This window comes from Ciona robusta, chromosome 8, assembly GCF_009617815.1.
Source record: "Ciona robusta chromosome 8, ASM961781v2".
NCBI lineage: Eukaryota > Metazoa > Chordata > Ascidiacea > Phlebobranchia > Cionidae > Ciona > Ciona robusta.
The window spans coordinates 6484415-6506126 of record NC_143242.1 but is presented as its reverse complement, the minus strand read 5'-3'; the positions used below and the strand labels follow the sequence as shown (position 1 = coordinate 6506126).

General features: G+C 35.8%; 6 protein-coding genes across 7 annotated transcripts; 2 read left to right on the top strand and 4 right to left on the bottom strand.

Moving 5' to 3' along the window:
- Positions 1-48: 48 nt before the first annotated feature.
- On the bottom strand, positions 49-1173 carry LOC149732849 (uncharacterized). Its single transcript, XM_089882923.1, has one exon. The coding sequence runs from the start codon at positions 885-887 to the stop codon at positions 291-293; it is 597 nt and encodes a 198-aa protein (XP_089739049.1). The 5' UTR covers positions 888-1173; the 3' UTR covers positions 49-290.
- Positions 1174-1305: 132 nt separating this feature from the next.
- On the top strand, positions 1306-5010 carry LOC149732848 (mediator of RNA polymerase II transcription subunit 27-like). The gene is made up of 6 exons (XM_089882918.1): positions 1306-1529; positions 1854-2053; positions 2441-2719; positions 3726-3885; positions 4241-4408; positions 4738-5010. Exons 1-6 carry the CDS (start codon positions 1479-1481, stop codon positions 4870-4872), a joined length of 993 nt encoding a protein of 330 aa, XP_089739044.1. The 5' UTR covers positions 1306-1478; the 3' UTR covers positions 4873-5010.
- LOC149732847 (succinyl-CoA:3-ketoacid coenzyme A transferase 1, mitochondrial-like) lies at positions 4951-9266 on the bottom strand. Its single transcript, XM_089882913.1, has 10 exons — positions 9106-9266; positions 8666-8859; positions 8245-8362; positions 7946-8113; positions 7644-7787; positions 7278-7409; positions 6689-6892; positions 6245-6442; positions 5751-5921; positions 4951-5476 (listed from the first exon to the last, which is right to left on the bottom strand). The coding sequence occupies exons 1-10, from the start codon at positions 9157-9159 to the stop codon at positions 5342-5344; spliced, it is 1518 nt and encodes a 505-aa protein (XP_089739039.1). The 5' UTR covers positions 9160-9266; the 3' UTR covers positions 4951-5341.
- A 370-nt stretch (positions 9267-9636) lies between these two features.
- LOC149732846 (dynein axonemal intermediate chain 3-like) lies at positions 9637-18835 on the top strand. Its single transcript, XM_089882910.1, has 19 exons — positions 9637-9836; positions 10043-10111; positions 10366-10553; positions 10815-10953; positions 11237-11376; positions 11701-11918; positions 12138-12254; positions 12449-12560; positions 12817-12888; positions 13129-13260; positions 13536-13832; positions 14068-14202; positions 14404-14572; positions 15197-15373; positions 15692-15822; positions 16197-16307; positions 16744-16929; positions 17639-17755; positions 18602-18835. Exons 1-19 carry the CDS (start codon positions 9749-9751, stop codon positions 18734-18736), a joined length of 2733 nt encoding a protein of 910 aa, XP_089739036.1. The 5' UTR covers positions 9637-9748; the 3' UTR covers positions 18737-18835.
- Positions 18836-19691: 856 nt separating this feature from the next.
- On the bottom strand, positions 19692-20291 carry LOC149732845 (hydroxyacyl-thioester dehydratase type 2, mitochondrial-like). The gene has a single exon (XM_089882929.1). The coding sequence runs from the start codon at positions 20289-20291 to the stop codon at positions 19827-19829; it is 465 nt and encodes a 154-aa protein (XP_089739055.1). The 3' UTR covers positions 19692-19826.
- Positions 19692-21700, bottom strand: LOC149732844 (SOSS complex subunit C-like). Of its 2 annotated transcripts, none has more exons than XM_089882931.1 (4): positions 21439-21700; positions 20863-21014; positions 20665-20782; positions 19692-20578 (listed from the first exon to the last, which is right to left on the bottom strand). In XM_089882931.1, the coding sequence occupies exons 2-4, from the start codon at positions 21003-21005 to the stop codon at positions 20468-20470; spliced, it is 372 nt and encodes a 123-aa protein (XP_089739057.1). In that variant the 5' UTR covers positions 21006-21014; positions 21439-21700; the 3' UTR covers positions 19692-20467. The 2 variants fall into 2 exon arrangements, with proteins under 2 accessions (XP_089739057.1, XP_089739058.1); XM_089882932.1 differs by having other exon boundaries at positions 21495-21692.
- Between the last annotated feature and the right edge of the window lie 12 nt (positions 21701-21712).

Here is a 21712-nt window from a genome sequence, read left to right as displayed (position 1 = left end):
TAGATCATTATTTTGTTAATATTTTCCCTGATTGAAAGTCATATAATGCTTTGAAAGGTTAGGTTTTTGAAAAAATGACAGTTTTATAAGGAGTTAAAGTATGAACCAAAACAATTTACTACATTTTCAATAGGCATTTTCAAATTATATATGACTGATTTTTGTGAATTAACCACACACTACATAAAAGGAGACCTAAAAAAACATATTAAAAGCGGCAATAAATGTCTATATACAAAACTGTAAGCACAAAATATTAACAGCAGTATTAATTGTTTACATTAAATATTTTAAGAATTTTGTTCATTGTCCTTCCAAAAAGTGTTTCCTTCTTTAAGTAAACCCCATAATTCATTCGCTACTTGATGCTTTGACTTCTGTTTCAGATCAATAGAAAATGGAAGGGACTCAGATTTTGAAATTACAGTTCCATTAAGCATATCCTCACTGCAGTGACCAGGCTGGACACCAGTAATGGAAAACAGAAGTTGGTGTAAGGCTTTAGACTTAGGATTATCCACCAAAACACTTTTAGCTATGTTTGTGCTATCTTTATGCGCAGCTAGAATTTCTGATTCAATTTCTTTTAAAGGGATTTTGATTTCTTCCTGCACAGAAAGACTATCACTCTCAATTTTTTTCTTTGTTTGTTTTATTGTTGTTTCTTTTTCTATTTCCTCACTAAGCAGGGCTTCAGCCTCCGACAATTCTTGTAATGTAGTTGGCACTTTATTTTCTGTTATTTGACTAATGCGTTCAGATAACATTTCAGAAACTTTTTTACTAGAGAGTTCTCTGTTTTGAATCACATCTTTTAGTTTTTCTTCAACGTCTGGCTTTGGAACAATTTCTTCCATATCGTCTAGGTTGACTTTAAAATCTTCCATTTTTTGTGAATTAGTTGTTTACAGTCGAACAAATAATAGATAAGCCTATGCTGAATAATAAACAATAATTACTTATATTTGGTAGCCAATATAATTGACATACAAAAAGAGCATTTAAGATCCATGTACTGTTTAATTGCAAATTTACCTACGAGTACCTAAAATCTAACTCGGTATAAGGTAGCACTTACATTTTATTTATGTACTTAAAAGGTAGCACATACAGTAATTTGTTTATTTACTTTTATTTTTTACAAACAAATAAAAGCGCGCGAAATTTTACGAATGTGTTATTACTTGAAGGGGAAGTCCCTCATTTTTTATATTTCTACTAACTGAAAAAACAACAACTGAATTTGCATTTATACGATTCGAATTATTGAGATTTAATTTAAAACCACTTTACAACATTATTGCCTTTATTTCGAGTTTCCTTAAAATGTGCCTAAATGTTTAATTCCACTTACTCTGTGCACGGAATTGTCTGGCAGTACTGAAGTATTGGTTTAAGGGAAATCCCACGGAAAAAATCGAACAACTTAAATGAAAGACTGCTCAATTAACATATTGTAAACACATAAGACCCAAGATATGGCAGATACTATAAACCAAGCTAAGTTGACGATTTCTTGTATAGCTCAGGTAAGCTTAACGTCGTTTTTTACCTAAAAATAAAAACAAATATTATGGTTTAATTTTGGTAATAGTGAAGAATCCTCTTCCTACACAATCTGCTAACTATTAACTCCTGGCTATAATCTCTCATTAACTAGCAACCTCTAACACGTTCCAGCATCCTAATCTGTAACGTCCCGGAGAATTCTTTCCTAGTGCCCTATTTTGAAATACTAATAAGTAACATCATTAAATTAAAACATCATTGTACATGGTAATTATAAAGTAAATATTTTATATAGCATTATATATAGTAATACGTAATGTCATTATATTTTTTAAAATTGACAGGCAATAACCAGCACACAGCAGCTTCGTTCAACCGTGACCAACGTCTTTAATCTTCTGTGTGAAGGAGTGAAACCGGATGAAGATCATGATGGAAGAGCTGAAGAGACAGAAACATCTGCTGGAAGTTTGCTAGGAAGAGACAGAAAGAAGTTTTTACAGAAGTTTCAGGAGCATTTGCAAGCTGTGAATAAAGACTACAAGTAATTTAGCACTGTTATGCATTTGCAGTATTTTTAATGTAATGCTATTATGTTGTTGTACTGGTATATTTTGTAACGGTTCACAAACTATGTTTGGCCCATTGCTATGTGTTTTTATTTTTAAGGTAATGCTTTTATGTTACTATACTGGTTCTCTTCTATTGGTAAGGACCTTTTTAGGAACCTTGTATTTAGGCTACATTTGTCATATCACCCCATCACCCAGGCTGCTTTTGCATGTGGTTTGTGCTAACAGTGTCACTTCGTTCATTCACAACTCAGTGCTTCACATAACAAACTTTTACCATTGTGCCTAAAACTTGAGAAATCCACCTGCCTGGCATACCTTGCTTCACTATAGCTATATAATTCACATACATCTTCCAGTGAAGTGGAGAAATACTGCAACAGCATGATACCAACACCTGAACTACAAGTGCTTGGACCTCTGAGTCATCTTAGTCTTGACTCGAACACAGACAAGAAAAACACGTTTCGTGACGCAGTACAGACGTATGAATGGAACCAAAGGATGCACGAGTATGCTCAGATTGCATCCAGTATCCTATTGTCGCATCAGCTTAAACGATCACAGTCTTCCGGAGGAGCAATTCTGGCAAAAAGAAGAAGAGCTCTTCCCCCAAAGTTTCAGAATATGAGCAGCCAGTAAGTGAATGAAATTTAACTAAAGTCAAACCGAAGTCTAATTTTATAATTGGTGTACAGATAGTCCTTATTCAGTTTTCCTTTATTTTATTAATTCTGTATAAAAAGCTTATTATTGTAATGGCCCAAATTTCCTAAATAAATCACCATCCTAAATAACTTTTTTGGTAAGTATAGTGTCATGAAAATTATGTGGTCTCATTTTTGCAAATAAATGATATATTTTTCTTATTGTAAAAAGTGTCCGGCGCCGTGGCTCAGTGGTTTAGGCGTCTGCATCGAGAACCGAAGGGCCCCGGTTCGATGCTCGACGGCGGTACTAATACTGATCGGCGTATGTGTCCTTGGGCAAGACACTTAACGGACATTGCTCCAACCCAGCGGTCACTTATGGGTTGTCCAAATTACAGTCATACACAGGAAAAAACAAACAATTACCCACAAAGTTGCATATATGTGGTGACTCGCTGCCCAGACGAGGATAAACCTTCTGTGGAAGTGCGTCCGGTTGTGACGTTGTGAGTACGAGTGTAGTTCTCGAATGATGTTCGCGAATCGTGTGAGAACGAGTTCGCAGAAATAGTCCGCAGATGGAGTCCTATATATACGGGTCAAGAATCGGGACAAAAAACGGAACTTGGTCGGACCGGAGAACGAGTTCGCAGAAATAGTCCGCAGATGGAGTCCTACGGGTCAAGAGTCGGGACAAAAAACGGGACTTGGTCGAAACGGAGAACGAGTTCGCAGAAATAGTCTGCAGGTGGAGTCCTATATATACGGGTCAAGAATCGGGACAAAAAACGGGACTTGATCGGAACACTGGAGTCGGAACATGATAACAAGAACTTCACTACCGCGAGCACGTCACTTCCGGACGTACAAGGGTGTTGGGGTAATGGGCCAAGTCTGGCCTAAATCCCAGGTCCTCACAGACCTCACCGATACAGAATAGAATAGAATATTGTAAAAAGTGTATAAATTTTAACATGTAATGTTGTACTTACAGACATGTAGAAAACACTCTTCAGTTGCTTGCACGACAGCCTGCAGATTTGACTTTCAAACTAATTAAAACTTTTGGTGATACAAGAATTCTTCAAGTCACTGTGGGAAGAGTGTTCACAGTTATTCTAATGCTGCGGAACCTGTTAATGGAAAAAGTTCTTGTGAGTGTTTGTGTGATTAACTATTTTATTCATTATGTAACAAATTTTAAAAGTAAAATAATTGTATGCCGGCATTGGACCCAGGATTTTAAACCCTAACACGAGCTGTTTGTGTAATTTAACTATTGTAGTCATTACGCAATAAATTTTAAAGGAATAATATTAATATACCGGCATGGGACCTAGGATTTATTTACTGGCCAACTCCGGCCTAAATCTGACTAACTCTGGTATAAATCCCAGTTCCCCATGGCATGCCTCACCTTAGGACCTCACACATATAGAATAATATTTGCATAAATGCCACCCAAAGGAAACTGAATTTTTAATTTAAATACAATTAACTTATTCGCAGGTGAAAGGCCTTGATGAGGAATTGTTTTACGAGAATGGAACCATTGACTTATTTAGTGAATCACAGTTTGAATGTATGCGGCGTATTACAGACCATGCTATGACTGCTGTTCTACAGTATAGCACAACCCATGCCACACAACCAGAAATTCCATTGAAGTATTTCCTGGTGAGAAAATATATCAAAAGTAACGATTTAGTTTAGGTAAATTAGAGTATTAAATGGATTGTGCTGTTGGTAATCTTTTAGCTGGTGAACAGTAAAATTTTTGGTATAAAAATGTTCCTTAGGTCTCATTGATATCCACCGTCTGGTAATTTTGGAAAAAAAAGGTTGTTTCTGTTGAAAATTAAACTTAGAAAATATGCGAAAACCTTTGACAATTACCATATCTTTAGTATTTGTAAACAAAGCTTTTCATTCGGTGGCACATTTGATAAAGAAAATAGTCTCTATTTAGTAAAGGTTTATTTGTAAATGTGAATTTTGTTTTACAGTTGTGGTTACAGAGCTACAAGAATCTATTCATTGACCCATGTAGTGTATGTGGGAAGCATTTAGATGGTGGATTACCTCCCGTGTGGAGGGATTTCAGGAACCCAGTTGCTTGTCATGACACCTGTCGGCCATAAGAATTATTTTTTTGATTTTATGTCAAATTTAAGATTCATGGACTGCCCCAGTGGTGTTATGGGCAAAAAATTTACCTGTTTCAATAAATTAGTGTGTATTTTGATGGCGAGAAAATACAATTATTTTATGATTTGAAACACTACAGAGATGTAAATAAACATGGAAAGTTAGAAAAAACAGAAAATCTTTGTTCAACCTACTTCAAACAAGCAGTTTTTATTATCTGTCACTGTATAAAAGCATTCCAACACATGATTACTACAAAGGCACTGTCAAAACTAGTCAGGATAAAAGCATGGTGTTATAATTACTCTGTTGTGTAGGCAAGTGTTGATAAAACATACACAGTGATCCCAAATATTGAACCATATGTACAAAAATTATGACCAAAGGATTCTGTAAAATTTCCAGTAATGCCACAAAAAAAATTGCTTGCAAACACAAAACATTAGAAGAAATTGACTTGCATTACTGAGCCATAACTTGGAGGTTATCATCCACATTAAATTCACATCCAGTAGATTGTTTAACTTCTTCTACTGTTACACCATCAGCGATCTCAACTAAAGTGAGCCCAGTATCTTTGTCCACATTAAAAACACACTGTAAAATAAATTAAGAATGAAATGCAACTTGGTAAGTATTGGCCCATGACAATTATATAAGAATACATAGCCATAGATGCATCTTTTGAGGTACCTTTGGTTACCCAAGGTTTAAGCATAAAAACTTTATCATATTGTTGTCTACATAAACGAACGATTAATGCCAACAGTTGTACTGTATTTGCAAAATCAATCAGTAAGGTTCCCTATACTTTAATTATCTACATAGCCATACCTCAAAGAACATTATAAACAACAACAGTTAAGCTTACCAGTTCTGTGATAATCATATCCACACATGATTTTCCAGTGAGAGGCAGTGAGCATTCATCTAATATTTTATGTTTACCACCCTTGGCCACATGTTCCATGGTAACTACTACCTTGGTACCAGCACTGCCAACCAAATCCATTGCTCCACCCATTCCTTTCACTACTTTGCCCTGTAATAATAGCGAAAAAAAGTCAGTTTGCAGAGGTAATGGGCCAATCCTGACCTAAATTCTATGACCCATGGCATGCCACGCTGTTGGAGCTCATCCATATAGAGTAATTTACAGATACAGATAGTAAGATATACTAAACCAATGCTAGATTTCTAGAAATCTGGAAATATAAGTAAAATGAAATAATATACATTAAAACTCGACTCAATCTGCATTTTACAAATGAAGAATTGAAGCTTCTAGAAAAAATATCAAGCTTTTAGAATATCGTTCCATCTAAAATCCAGTCCTGCTTGAAACCAAATACAACTCGATTTTACCGGTATCATCCAGTTAGCGAGATCCCCGAATCTTGAAACCTGCATTGCCCCGAGCATGGTAAGATCAATATGACCTCCTCTGATCATTGCAAAACTGTCATCACTTGAGAAATAGGACGATCCTGGCACAACGGTGACCGTTTCCTTCCCAGCATTGATTAAGTCTGGGTCTTCTTCTCCTACTTTAGGAAAGGGGCCCTGGAAAAAAATTTTTGTTTAAAGAAAAAAATTGTAAATATATATCTATATTTTAAAATATGAAAATTTTGTTCCAATTTTTTTTACTCTTTTTAGGCGCTAATAAATAATTCGCAAGTGTGTATGAGGTGTATCAAACAGAACACCTATTTTATAACGACTGTTGCTACCCCAGCTATGGAAGGATAGATACATTCATTTATTTATCCATATAAAAACAATAATAGCACAGTAAAGGCATCGTACCAGACCAAGAACTCCGTTTTCACTTTGTAAAGTAACGTTCATTCCTGATTTGATATAGTTACTCGCAAGCATTGGCATACCAATACCAAGATTGGCGTACATTCCATCTTTAAATTCAAGAGCTGCCCGCTTTACAATACGTTCCCTAAGTAAAGCTGCGGGACTACTGGGTGCAGTGCTTGCCTCTTTAAAGTGGGTTAGTCTCTGAAACAAAAGCATGGTACAAAATTAGCATTTGTAACTTTTTAACATATATATTTAATGAATATAATTTTACACATGGAACTTTTGGGACAATGGACTAATCCCGGCCTAAACTCTAAGACCCATGGCGTGTCACGCAGTGGGGATCCATCCAAATAGAATAGAACATATGTAACCGGGCCTAACTTTGAACAAACAAGCCAAAATAAAATATAGTAGGCTTGGGGAAAATGGGGCACCTTTTTATTCCAATATTCCACCCCATTTGGTGGTAAATAAAAACTGTCATAGAATTATCAAATCTTATTCTCAGGACTCCTATAGACAGTTGTTAATTGTTTAAAACACGGAATATTTAAATATATAACATACCACAATACTATACCTCAATTCTCTTTTCATATTTATTCCCCTTTATCACCCTATGAACATAAACTCCAGGCACATGCACTTGATCTGGGGGGATTTCACCAGTTTCAACAATTTCTTCCACCTCTACTATTGTAGTTTTTGCCGCCTGAAATATTTTAAAATTTGGTCAATATCTTTATGTTTTATAACCAGTTATCGCATGTTATAAATGTGATAACAGATATACTAACAGTAAAAATAATAACCATGCAATTTTATCATTTTATTCAACATCTTTATATTTTACAACCGATTATTATCATGTATTACAAATTCACAAAGTAACATTAAAAATTATTAAAGAAACATTAAAACAATATTAAAAAAAAACAGCAGTTACCTTGCACATTGGTGGGTTGAAATTCATTGCAGTTTTCCTGAAAATTACATTTCCAGATCTGTCAGCTTTCCAGGCTTTAATTAAAGCAAAGTCCCCAGTAATAGCTGTTTCCATCACAAAGTTACGGCCGTCAAAAGTTTTTGACTAAAAATTACAAAAGTATTGAAAGTCACAGAAATTGTTAAAGGATAATCTTTGGGTTATTTTGTAGAACAACATTTTTCCAACTCTATGAGCACTAAATCAGGGTCAAATACGCGGAATTTATTGTAGTTAACCTATTTTTCTAAAAATGACACTACCTCTTTTGTAGGGCTTTTTTCTTTAATACTACCATCAGAAGCATATTGTATGGGTGCTCCACCTAAATGTATAAGTGTGCCATAAGCAGTAGGTGTGTAGAAAGCTGGAATACCGGCGCCTGCTGCCCTAATCCGTTCTGCAAGTGTTCCTTGGGGTGTCAGTTCAACCTAAATGAAAAAAATAGGTCGAAATCTTTCTGTCAAGTTCAAATATGTCTAAAAATCTGTGATAAACATAAAAATTAAATATTTTGACAAATTAATTACTACTTATGTCCGACATGCATATTATAAAGTACCTCAAGTTCCCCACTAAGAAACTGTCGTTCGAACTCAGCATTTTCACCAACGTATGAAGAAATCATTCTTTTTATAAGTTTCTCTTGTAACAACAAACCCAAACCAAAATCATCCACCCTGTACAGATATATATATGGGAAAATGTTATAACAACAAAACTTATCGCACTTTCAGAAAAAGACATATTGAATGCAGTGCATCCACACACAATTTTAAACACTGGTTTTAACTAGTAATAGGCAAGCACTGCAGTTAACACATTAAATATAAGTAAATCATTTTTAAAAATTTATATAGGCCCACTGAATGAGTTTTTTTTAAATGGTGTCATTTATTGGGTTATACTAAGATAATATATGCAGATATTAGAATAGAAAAATTAAAATTAAAACCACAAATCCAAACGATACCACAACTAACCCCGCATTATTGCTGACCACTGTTAAATTTTTTGCTCGTTTACGAAGCAGACCTCCAATTAAATTTTCAGGTATTCCACATAAACCAAATCCACCCACAAGAAGTTTTGAACCATCTGAAATATCGCTTATTGCGCTGTCGACGTCATCATAGAACTTCACGTTTTGGATCGCTGTTGTAGAAAATCTGCATTTCTATTGATAAATAAATAAAAAAAGTAAAAACTGTATTGTATAAAATAATTTTGGATATAATATTAAAAAGGGGGTGTTAAAATGAGGTTTTAACAGCATTTTATTTGTTGCAATGTGTAACATGTGTTTATGACCCCTTGTTTAGATTCTGTGAACACATTTTATTATACATAAACACAGCACAGGCCTATTATATAAACACTATGCCAACTAAAACAGTTCATTCAAACAACAACATATAGTTACCTGAATTGTGTTAGCAAATCGTAAGAAATGTTTATTCAACCGCTGCAAATTCATTTTAATCTATATTTAGTTAATTTAGGAAATAGGCTGCCTTTACGGCGATTTCTGTGAACCTGTTAGTTCAAAAAATGCAATCAAATTTATTTACATATATTCGCAAATACGCGCAGAAAACAACGGAAACTATTACTTTATGCTGCATTTCATTAATTATGTCTGTATGTCTGTTCGTCAACCACAAGTTTTAGTGATGACGTCATTTATCATGCGAAGGCAACACTGACATTTTAGTCAACGCCTACAAAATTTAAACAGAAATATACCAAACTGTTGTCTTGTTGTCTATTTGTGCATTAATAAAATGGTCTTCGTAGCTTTACATTTATGTATTTGTGTCGCTAATTCATAATATATAAGTGTTATTTTATAAAAACAACTGGTTTCTATAAATATTAGGGTAACACTGAGAACGTTGTTCGGGGCCGCAAGCTTTCGCCTTAGTAACGAAAGAATAACGGAAGAAATATAAAATCAAAGAAAAACTGCTACAGCAATTAATGCATAATTATATAATTGTTCTTCTTAAGGTTTGAGTTTATAAAGTTGATAACAGCTACTCTGACATTAGCTGTATTTCTGAACCATGGCAGACGATCCGCCACGGACACCTACACCGTCCGGCAGCAGAAAAGGAAGTGGAAAAAAGGCGGCTCCAGCATCTAATAAATTAGGTAAGACTCTATGAATATTTTTTTGCTTTAAAAATGCGTTTTTTATATAGATTGTTTGCTAAAACTTTTTGTATTCTTTAAAAATGCAATTTTGATTGTAAATATTTTCTAAGACAAGTAATGAAGTGTAACATTCTTTAAAATCACTTTGTTTGATTTAAAAAACCTGTTGTATTACCGCTTTTTAATATTAAATTGAATTTCAGCTCCTCCTGCTGCAGCTGCACAGAAGAAGTCTAAAGAGTCGGTCACAAAATCAAAGTCCCAACATGACGGTATACCCATTTTTTATTTTACAACTTAATGAACTTACCAGTGTGCAGAATATGGCAGTTTCTAATGAGACCTCGTGCAGGCAAAACCGTGTGTAAACCACGTACATTTCCAAATTCCAACTTAATTTGATAAAGATTTAATTCATTATTTAATTTACTAGACGTGATTGTGAAAAATTATGCAGTACATGACCAGAAAATGGTAAACAAAACCGCTTGTGCACCTGCCATACTTACAAAACCTCATTTTCTAGCTGAACCACCACAAGGAATTGTGCCTCTGTTCATGGCAACGAAATCACAGGAAATATACGAATGCATATGTGATGAACATGTAACAGAAGACAACCCATATAAACTGATCAAAAAAGCAGACATTATTCAAGATATGAAAATGAGAGCTGCCATATCAGACTTTCATCCAGTCAAGCAACTCGTTTTGGTAAACTTGAGTTTTGTCCCATTTGTATGAAAAACTAGCAACTTGATAAATAACACTTAAAGGCCATACCAACGAATAATCAAAATTTGTGTATTGATAGATATGCTCAAATGTGATCTAAAGCTACCATCAAAGTTTTAAAATACAAAACAGCTTTTGAAAAAAATGAGTTTGAAAACCGCAAATTCGACCGCTGAAGTAAATTGTAAAACATAGACTTTATTATGTTTTAATTAAATTATGTTGTTTTTTTTAATCCAGGACTACCCTGGTGAAGAACTTCTTATCGCTTACGATCCAGACTTTAAGTTTGGGCAAAACTTCTTCCTCTGCACGACAGAGGAAGCCAAGATGGAACATCTGCATCCTGGAGGAGCTGATGCAGAAGGAGAAGACGGAGGTAAGATTGTAAGAAGTATATATTTTTGAGGTCCCTTTTGTATGTCATCTAATTTGTTATTCATATGTTAAAAAAATATTAATGACCTACAAAGTTACATGTCACCTAAATTGCCAGCCGTATATTAAAAATCACTCACAAAGTTACATATGTAGTAATTTAAAGTGGGCTAGAGGTGTATGGAACAGAGCACCGTGGTATAAGCCTGCCATTGCCCTGCCAGGCGATAATAAACAAGTTATAAGTTACTCACATTTACTCATTTCATTATTAAATCCATCAGTTGGGGCAGCTGGAGAGGAGGGGGCAGAGGAAGAAGATAATGCTGTTTATGTTTATAAACCTCCGGAAGCAAAGGAGTGGGTGACACAGGGATCACAAGTTGAAGTGGAAGATGAGATTGTGGTCGATACAAGAGATAAAGTGAGGAAAACTTTGTGTCTTTCTTTTTTTTAATAATTTTTTTTCTTTGTTTTGTTTTTTTTTTTGTTTAATTTTTTATTAACTAGGTATGAGGTGTTGAATTTGTGTAAAACAATCTGCATTACATTTTAACTGTGTCTTGTTTCATGCTAAATGTGTTTTAATGACTGTTGTTTTGAGGCTACATATACAAGCTTATTTGTTATTGTGCATTTCTAATATAAGTTTATTTGTTATTGTGCATTTCTAATCTTTGCCACCTTAATCAAAGAGAAAAAAATCTATGTTATGTGAATTGAATTAATTTGTTCACATTTTTTTAAGATTCGTTTTCGTGCTTCTCGTGTTAGAAAGGAGTTTGGAGCGCCAATTACTTTTGAAGATCGTGATGCAGATACTTCAGCAGCAGAGCAGGGATTGGCAGCTTCTTGCTTAGCTTGTCCTTCCTATGCTGATACAAACTTTACAATCAAGAAAGCAGAGCTGGATAACGCAGTGCAAGCAGTGCCCGAACTGACGGATGGTTCGTCACAAACAGACTGGTATGACATACAGTACTGTGGGGGTAACACACATCACCTTTTTTTAATTTAAAAGTATGGCTCTTAAACTCAATATACTAGTCTAAATAAAAATAAAAACTGCACAATATTTGTGGTGGTAAATTTTTTGATGTTTTGTTTCATACACCCCGTGCTAGATTACGAGCTACCATGTATGTAACTGTGTGGGTGATTAGTTATAAAGATCTTGTATTATAGGAAACACCCAGTAACTGCATCTGTTCAATACGAACCACGTATTATAAGCGAAGAAGAAGCAAAAGTCGCCCAACAAAGCGAGGAATTCAAACAATTCATTCAAGCCTCTGTGCCAAGGTAACAAATGATTGTTTCGTAAATAACGTAGGTGGCAATTCTTTGTCTTTTTATAATAGTATTTGGCTCTTTTTGTAAAAACGTCTTTAATTCCCACTCATTAGTTTTTATCATATTCATTCCTTTTAATTTTTTGTTTATTAAAACAGTTTTTCGTGTTTGACTGTTTTATATTTTATTGTTTAAATTTGCAGGTTTGAGCTGGCTTTGCAGCAGAATACTATTATGGATGTTTTCTTTGATGACTGGACAGTATTGGGCGAGGAAGACACAAATTTTGGAAGTAAATCTGACAGTCACTTGAAGGTTTGTGATCTCTTTATTAACATAAAAATTTTCTGCTACTAGGTATAAAATATTATACAAGGCCAAGGGCTGATCTTCTGCATGGAAACTGTTAACTTATGTTTTATTTAAGCACTGTTTTGTCTGATATGCGGTAAAGTCCTGACTTGGGACTACAAAATAGAAAAATCTTCTTTGTTAATTTGTGTTTTTTTTGTATTAAAATAAACGATTGTATTAATTCTGTTTTATTTGTTTATTCGTAATTATTGGACAGGAGTACCAATCCTTTACCGATCTCCAATACAGCAAGGACAAGACAGTCACCTGCGTTGACTGGCACCCTCAGGTAATATACATTAGTGATACAGGTAATATAGGCCACACCTTATATTTATCCTGTTATAGACCACTAATAGTGTGTCTGCCTTTTTCCTATCGTTTCTTTCTTTTTTTCTATAATTTCTTCTTTTTTCTTATCGTATAATAACACTTGTAAGTTGTTTATTCATCCTTTTAACTTCACTGTTCTCAAATCAGTAATAATCCCTCCAACACAGCGTTCACCACCCATAATTTCCTTGCACAGATTAAAGGTGTGATGGCAGTTGCTTGCTGTGAACGACTTACATTCGATGAAAGAATCGACAACGCAAACAAACTCCTAATGTCGCCGTCACTTATCCTAATTTGGAGTTTTGCCGATCCTATTCACCCTCAGGTAAAAACTTAAAAAACTTAAGGTTACCAAGATGACACTACGACTCAATCTGTATGAATGTGACTGTAACTTGTTTATACTCACGAGGCGGGTCAACGACATTAGTTATATTAACACAGTGTTCTGTTTTTACAAGATACTAAGAGAGTAACTTTGTGGGTAATTGGGTAAAAACCCTAAATCTATAAAATTGGGATTTATATTGCCTTTAAACTACAATTTATATTGAAAATTAAACTACAAACCAATCTGATTGATTTCTTTCAATTGTTTAGTTGCTGCTTGAAGGACCTGACGACATCTGCTGTTTTAAGTTTTGCCCTACCAACCCTAATATTGTGGCTGGGGGCTGCATTAACGGGCAACTAGTGTTGTGGGACATCACTGAATACTCTGAAAAACTGAGCAGTAACAGAGGAAATAACTCCAAAGCAAGCCAGAAAAAGGCTGCTATGTTTGGTGAGGAAATTCAGCCAGAAACGCCAACTATTCGTTACTGTGCTGTATCAGCAATTGAAAACAGCCATAGAAATATCATATCTTCCGTGGATTGGTTACCTGATCACTACGAGGTAAAAAATCTTGTTTTTTCAAAATGATTTCCAAAATTGTATGTACGGTACTAGTTTTACCACATAACTGTACTACTGTTTTTTTTTGAAAATTGTTTGCACTATACTTAAGTTTTACACTTGTATAATTTGTTATGTTTTATATAAGTAAGGTCCTTGTAAAGAACCTAAGACTTAGGTTTGGTTTGGTTCATTATCCCATAGTTTACTCTCAGTTTCTGTTCTTTGTTCTCAGCTGAACAGGTTTGGAATCCCAGTGGAAAACCGTTTGTCTGAGTGTTGTCAGATCATGACTTGTGGAACAGATGGTCATGTTATGGTCTGGGATATCAGAGCTCCTAAGGCACCAGCTAACACTAAAGACCAACAAGTGCGACAAATGATTTTTTCATTCTTTTGTTTTACAAAATTTTAAATTGCACTACATTTTTTTAAATTGTTTTTTGTCGTCTTTTTCTGCAGATATTGTAAAATTGTACTACAATTTTTTTAAAAATATAGTTTGATAGATTGTTTTTTAACACTTTGTTGTTATTTCTAAGAACAAAAGTTTTTTGTTTCTTTTTAACAGGCAGAAAAATCAGCACCACCAAGGCCATTTGGGGTTTCTCAAGTTTTTAAACATTTGGATCTTTCATGGAAACCTTTATTGAAATTATCCATGGCTAAGACAGATAGTAGTGGTGACTACAGTCCGCTCAAGTTCAGTCTTGCTGAGAAACAAGGAGCTAGAGACCATGGTAGGATAAATATTGTTAAATATAAATAGATGTAATGAACTTATTAATAAGAGAAAAGAAGGTAACTTGTTTATTCTGCTTGGTGGAGCAACGACAGTCGTTATAACACGGGTGTTCTGTTGCATACCATGCATGTAACTTTGTGGGTGATTATTTTGTGTGGCAAAACAGTTATGAATTAAACCAGTAGCTGTGGCCGGCCATCCATCACCAAACACAAACGTTTATTTTGACCCTTTTTATCACCCCATTTTTAGCATTGCTTTTCAGCAATACCAAGAATATAAAACGCTATGTAACGCTTATATTTTCCCTATATATTCCCCGTGTTTTCGTTTGTTTTCATTACTATTCTCATTTTGTTGTTTTTCATTATAAATTGTCATAGTATAGTAGGATGGGGAAAGATGGGACACCTTTAGCACATGATATCCGAATATCCTGATAGTGAAACAATTAACAACGGTCTATAGGAGTCGTAAGGATACGGTTTTGTAATTCTTTAAATGTTATTTGTATACTACCAAATGAGACGAATAAATAAAATGAAAAGTTGTCCCATTTTCCCCAACTTGCTATATTTGTTTTATCTCTACGCTGTACTGGTCTTTCAATCCACAACAGTTCCACAGCCGGCGGGAGGAAAGCCGGAAACGACTGGAATGTCGAAAGTTCCTTCCGCGAAAAACCAGCGACCCCTTGAATGTATTGCCACCAACTACTTCCTTGGTTCTGAAGACGGTGAAGTTATCTATGCGAGCTTTAAACTGGAGAAAGACAACGAAACGGGAAAATCTAACGGTATCACATGTTATCATTTTATTTATCTCTTAGAAAACGATAGCGAAGACCATGTTATTTAAAAAACGAGAAGAAGGAAATCAGCAGGAAAACAACAGTTGTTAAAATATGCTTATGGATAAAAAAAGTGTGGAAAAGAGTGTCAGTTCAAAAGCGTGGCTGTTGTACCCAAATGTGTATGCAGTAAAAGTCTAAAATATTCTCAAAAGATGTTTTTTTACACTTATAAAACACCTGACGGCTAGAGCACAACAGCACGTTTCCCGGCCACGCGGGATAAATTAAGTTAAATTCATTTATTCGTTATATTTTCTTTAGTACCCAAGCCTACATGGGCGGTCGCACCGCACGATGGGCCTGTACACACTCTGCAGAGAAACCCGTTCTTTAGCGATATTTTGCTCAGTGTTGGTGGATGGACGTTCGCTGTTTGGAAGGAGGGGGTGACTGTGAGTTTAAGATCTATGCGTTTTTATTTTATTTATTTAAATAAATATTTTTTATTTTTAAATTTTCCTTTTGTAAAAAATATTTATTTTTTTTATTTTTTTTTATAAAAAATATTTAAATTTTCTTTAATTTTATTTATTTCAAAAAAATATTTTATATTATACAAAAAAATTATTTTATTGGATTTGCCAGCCACGCTTTCATTTGACACTTAATTTAATTAAAAGAGATCAATAAAGTTTATTTTCATGTTTTTTTAGACGCACTGTTCTGGTATTTAGTTGAAACGTTTATTGTTATTGTGTGTGATGCCGCACAGTCTTGGTAATAAAATTTACAATAAACAGTGTTTACTATCTCATGTTAAATGCAGAGCGGGGCAATTCTTCAGTCTGCTTGTGCGCCCAAGTTATATACAGCTGGACACTGGAGCACTACGAGACCTGCTGTGTTTTTCCTCGGCACCAAAGACGGAAACGTCGAGGTATGCGTATTACTTAGCTTACTTATAGGTCACTGTGTTACCTTAGACAAATATTTTCCATTATTCCTGACTTGTTGTAACGTCAATAGTTACGCTAGGTTTCGGCGCCGTGTCAAAGGGGTTACGGCGGCTGTCTCAACAGTAAGGAGTTTTCGGATTTGAGACTCGATGCTGCTACTATTGTAGGCGCGTTTGTCTTTTCCTACGACAATTAACTGCATTTGCGCCAACCCAGTGATCTCCTTTGGGTTGTCTAAATGGTCAGCCGCATATAACAAAAAAATGCAAAAATCCTTAAAATATAATCACCCACAAAGTTAAATACACAGTAACTTGTAAGCTGGCACGAGAGTATGAAACAGAACACCAATTATACTAACTGAAGTTGCTCCCGCACGCGAGGATAAATAAGTTACATTCATTCATATTCATTTAGGTTTGGGATCTTTTGGACCGCACCCACGAGCCTTTGCTTGTACAGAATGTTACAGCAGCGCAAGTCACACAGATCGTACCATGGGTGGTATCGAAAAAGCAACATTTGGTTGCGGTATCAGACAATGTGGGGACGCTACATATCTTAGAGATCCCTTGGAATCTACGACATCCAGCAAGCGGAGAGGTGATTGTCAAAGTTTTAGTTTTATATCACAACACAGTATACGCTTCTAAAACTGTATGGTGTGCTGTAACACTATGGTTATTCTGTGGGTATGTTGGCGTATATATTTTTTTATAGTTTACAGTTGTACATATAATAGGGTGGGGGAAGATGGGACACTTCTTCACTAAATTTTGCTGTCCAATTTAGTAGTAAACAAAGAACATTCAAAAAATTATAAAACCGTATCTTTACGACTCCCACAGACCATTGTTAGTTGTTTAAAACATGATCAAAATATTTAAATATTATGTGCTAAAGGTGTGCTCTCTTTCTCCACAGTACTATAACATATGCCTATACTTTATCATTGGAAATTAGAGCAAAATTTTGCGGAACATAGCTTTAGAAACCTGTTTGAACTTGAAATAGTAATCGTAAAGTCCAATGTACACCAATGTCGTTATCGCGACGTAATCATTTTCCGATCTGCCCAAGAGCTTTTGTATGCTGATGCAAGTCACGCCGAACAAGACGTGAAATTTTGTGGCCTTAAAATACGAACCAGTTAAGTAGAATTCAATCCTACTCGATCGGCATTTGGGTCATCGGAAATATACTGCACGTTTTTTTGGGGGAGTAAGAAAAACTTAAAACTTTGTCCGTACTACATAAATAGTAATCGATAATTCTCACAATAGTTTATTGATGCTTTATTGTGACGTCATAGAAACAAGCCGTCGAGGGATTCTTCGACCGCGAAATTCAGAGAATCGAATATTTTGACAAGAAAGCGGTCGTACGCGCTAATGAGCGTAGCAAGGAAATGGACAAGAAGAAAGCTCAGGTAATAATATCGTTACAAGAGATGTTTTACTGTTGTGTTGTAGCTCTTTTTAAATTAGGTTGGCTGTTCGGTATATAGGCCAGGTTATATGATTTTTACTACTGGTTACGGTACAATAAATGTGTATTTGTTGTGAATGCCATTTACCCTTAAGCTATTTTCATGAATAGGTGTGTATGTATATGGTCAGCAAATAGCTAACAAAGTAATTAAAACCCCGTGGTCCAATTACATCTCCTATCGCTTTAACACTGTAGGAGTGAATCGCGCATTGCTTTGTTTTGTGGTCATAGCCTTTTTCTCTTGTGGCGCAACAGCGGGTGTATTTGATCAACGACGTAAGCTTATGTGCTTGGTGTAACCTCTATCAGATGACCTCATATGTATAACTTGTAGGATACGGCGCGCATAGTATATTTGTATTCAGTATACCTTAATAGTATTTATTATGAATAGTGTGACGGTGTATTGGTGTCTTTACAATAGCACGAATTGTTTTACAAACTGCTTCTGTTCCAATCATGCGGTATTTCTTTGCATCTTAGTTTGGCAACACACAAACAGGAACTTCTGACTGCTTCACTAAATTCTTTATTATAATCATGTCGTTTTATACATTATCCAAACTGTCGTTGGTACTGCGTGATAAGATGGATACCGTTAGTAAATTAATATTCCATATTTTCTGATCGTGTTTTTAACGATTATTAACGCACTTTTAGAATCGTGAAACATATGCCATCTTACCCCAAACCATTATATATTTATATATGTTCTATCTCACCCCAGCCTACTATATATTTACATGTTTTATTTTACCCCACTTTACTAAATATTATATTCCAGCAAGCGAAGGCGGAGGAGATGACCGACGACGCGTTGATGGAGGAATACAAAGCAGAATATGATTCCTACAAACAACTGGAAAAGAAACTGCTTCAGCAACTCGGCCTTATAGAAGAGGAAAAGCCGGAAATTTGAAAATCTTTTAACTGTTCTGTTGTTTTTTTTATAACCGATTCCAGCACTTTGTGTACCGATTTTTGCAGATACCAATAAATTTTATTTTTTGTTCTTTAAGTTTAGCTAACTTCTGCATCACTGGAGATGGTTTTAGTTTTTATACAGAAACGAGATAAAAATCGTAATATACAAATGGGGCGGTATGATTGTTTTAAAACTTCCGAGAAAATTCCGTGTTTATGATCTATTTAAGTTTAAAGTTGTAATACGTGTAAGATGAACACATTCAGATCGTTTGCGTGGGCGTTAACTACCATAATTGCAAGGTTGTTTCACGCGGCATGCATTGTATCTGTTTACACATGTGTTGTGGACTGTACAAAGGCTAAGTATAGTTACAGGTTTTCCACGGAATGACGCATGTTAACAGCGAATACAATTCGGTTGAGATGCCAAGAATGGGTCGACCGCATCTGACGTTTATGAATAGGTTGCGCTGAACACTGCTTCGTGCGTCATAGGTCTGTTACTATGTTTAACCAGTTCCGTTATATAGATTTATACTGCATATTGTTGCTTTGTGCAATATGCAGGTTTAAATATTGACATAGACCTCAGTAAAACCACTAACTACTGCGTACTTGGGTGCTCCTTTAAACAACACATGCAATTAAAAGCGTGCTCAATGAAAAATAAATATTTCTATACTACCCGACTTACTGCTGTGCATTCATTCGGCCAAGAGAAATACAAAAATAGCACCAAACCGTAAAACTGCTTGATAATGGATAAATTACTGCTAACAAATGAACGGAAATGACCATCCAAGAGAATATGACAGTTGTTGTCGTTGAAATAGTGTTCTAATAAATCGTATCACTTCTGTGCAGGATGCCGTATGCCTGATATTACAGCTTGGAATTAGAGCATTGGATAAATTTAACTTCTTTGTAGAAGCATTTTAGACGCCGGATTATAGTCAAAACAAAATTTACTTCGGATACGAACTGAAACAGCTACCGGGAAGTCGTTATAGCGAATGCAAAGTATATGTACGCGATTTTAGAAATATTTGTTCGGTGTTGCAATGACCTTTAGGTCACAAAGTCTACTTGGTAACCATAACAACAGCTCTGCCGGTCATTACAGCTTTGCTGTCTGCAGTGCATTCAATATCGCATTCTACGAATCGTTTTTTCACGGATTCGATCGAAATTTTGGCTTTAACAGCCTCGTTAATGTATAATGGGTTTGGAAACTTTAAGGTCAGAGAAAAGGCGACAGTGCCGGGACCTGGGAGTGTCATACCAAGAATTCCAGATACGAAACCATTTATAAGAGCACCGTGGACTATCGGAGCATTAAATGCACCCGAATCTCGTGCGAAGTTCGGGTCTATGTGTAAGGGGTTCGAATCCCCAGTAAGGCGAGCAAAATCAGCAACGTCAGCTGAAGTGAAGATACGAGTCTGTGTCACCGTCTGTCCAACCTCTACATTAGAGCCCAGTTTTCGTAATTGCCCTTTCAACAGAGAAGCTCGTGGTGGGAGGATTCGTCCAAAGTATTGGATCATTGCTACTCTAGCAATTGACAGTATTTGTAAATAAAAATCCTTACATCTCTATAAAGTGGGAAAATATTAAATAGAACTTAAGACTGCATCTTGGCGATCAGCTAGAAAGTGCTTCTCCCTATAAGCGCATTGTGCTCGCCGCTTATGGACTATAACCCGCGAATTGCAATTTTACGCTAGTGCGAAACTGCCTGATTAGGCCCTATGCGCGGTATGACGGGCAAAATGATGTTTCCAAAAGACGACGCTTGAGGTATGAAGTAACCGAACGACGTACTGTTAGCCATCTAGAAGAAAACAAGGATCAGTTAACATGAAAAAGAACCTTATCTAATTTGTGTGTTTTTTTTCTTCTATAATTAAAAAGATTTACCTGTAATGCGTTACGCTGTGTGGGGGAAATATGATGTCCAACTTCTGCAGGCGGGGAACGGTTCGGCTGAACTACTGGTTTCAGTTGCTGTTTCGGAGGTAAATTCACCTGATTTGAACTAAAAGTAGAGGGTATAAATTACACTTTCCTATTACATAGGCATTAAACGGCGAAAATTGCTTTCAGTGAGTTTCTTACCCGTTTTGATTCAGCATACGTAGACGTTTCTTCTCTTGTTGCAATCCAAGCATAATTTTTCTAGTCTGAGATTCATGTGGGTTGGCAGGTTTAGGTGGGGCACGGGTGGCTGACATGTCTCTCAAGTTGACTGTTCTTTTCATATCGAAGTGCTGAAACAATAAAAATACACCGAAATAAGTAAGAACGTTAAAATTGCTTTACACTACGCAGCGCTTGTCTTTGTTTCTACGCTCAGGAATGTAAGCGGAAGTCCCTGATTACATTGCTGTGATAAACTATTTCTTTTTTTCTATTATGTCAAATGGCATCATTTATAGCCCTTTTCGCACATAAAATTGAGGTACAAATCGGTTTACGACCCCATGCGACTCACTGCCCGATCTCTATGTCTGACACCGCGCACACATGCTAAACAATATAGCTGTCATCACAGACCCGCGGAAACGTATTTGTTTACTTCAGAGTCGGTATCTACTGACTTAGTTTCCAAATTGGGTTGGGCTACTGACTAGTGAAACTATAACTACGAATGGTAAGACTTAAGAGCTACAGAACACGCGCTTCCGTACTTACCGGTTACTCTGAACAATCGATTTATAAGACCGGTGACGTAATAGCGCTACACTTACACGCTATATATGGAACGGGCATCCAAACGATTCGAAACAGTCGTGATCTATCGTCTGAGTTTCGCAAGGTGCAAAATATGCAAGGGACAAATGATCCGTGCGATTATTTATCTGAAACTATGCGCAAAATAAGAGTCGGAACAGTGGGAAATTCTACATAGAAACACATCCACACACCACGCCAGCATCGGAGAAATGACGAGCAAACGAGACCTGTG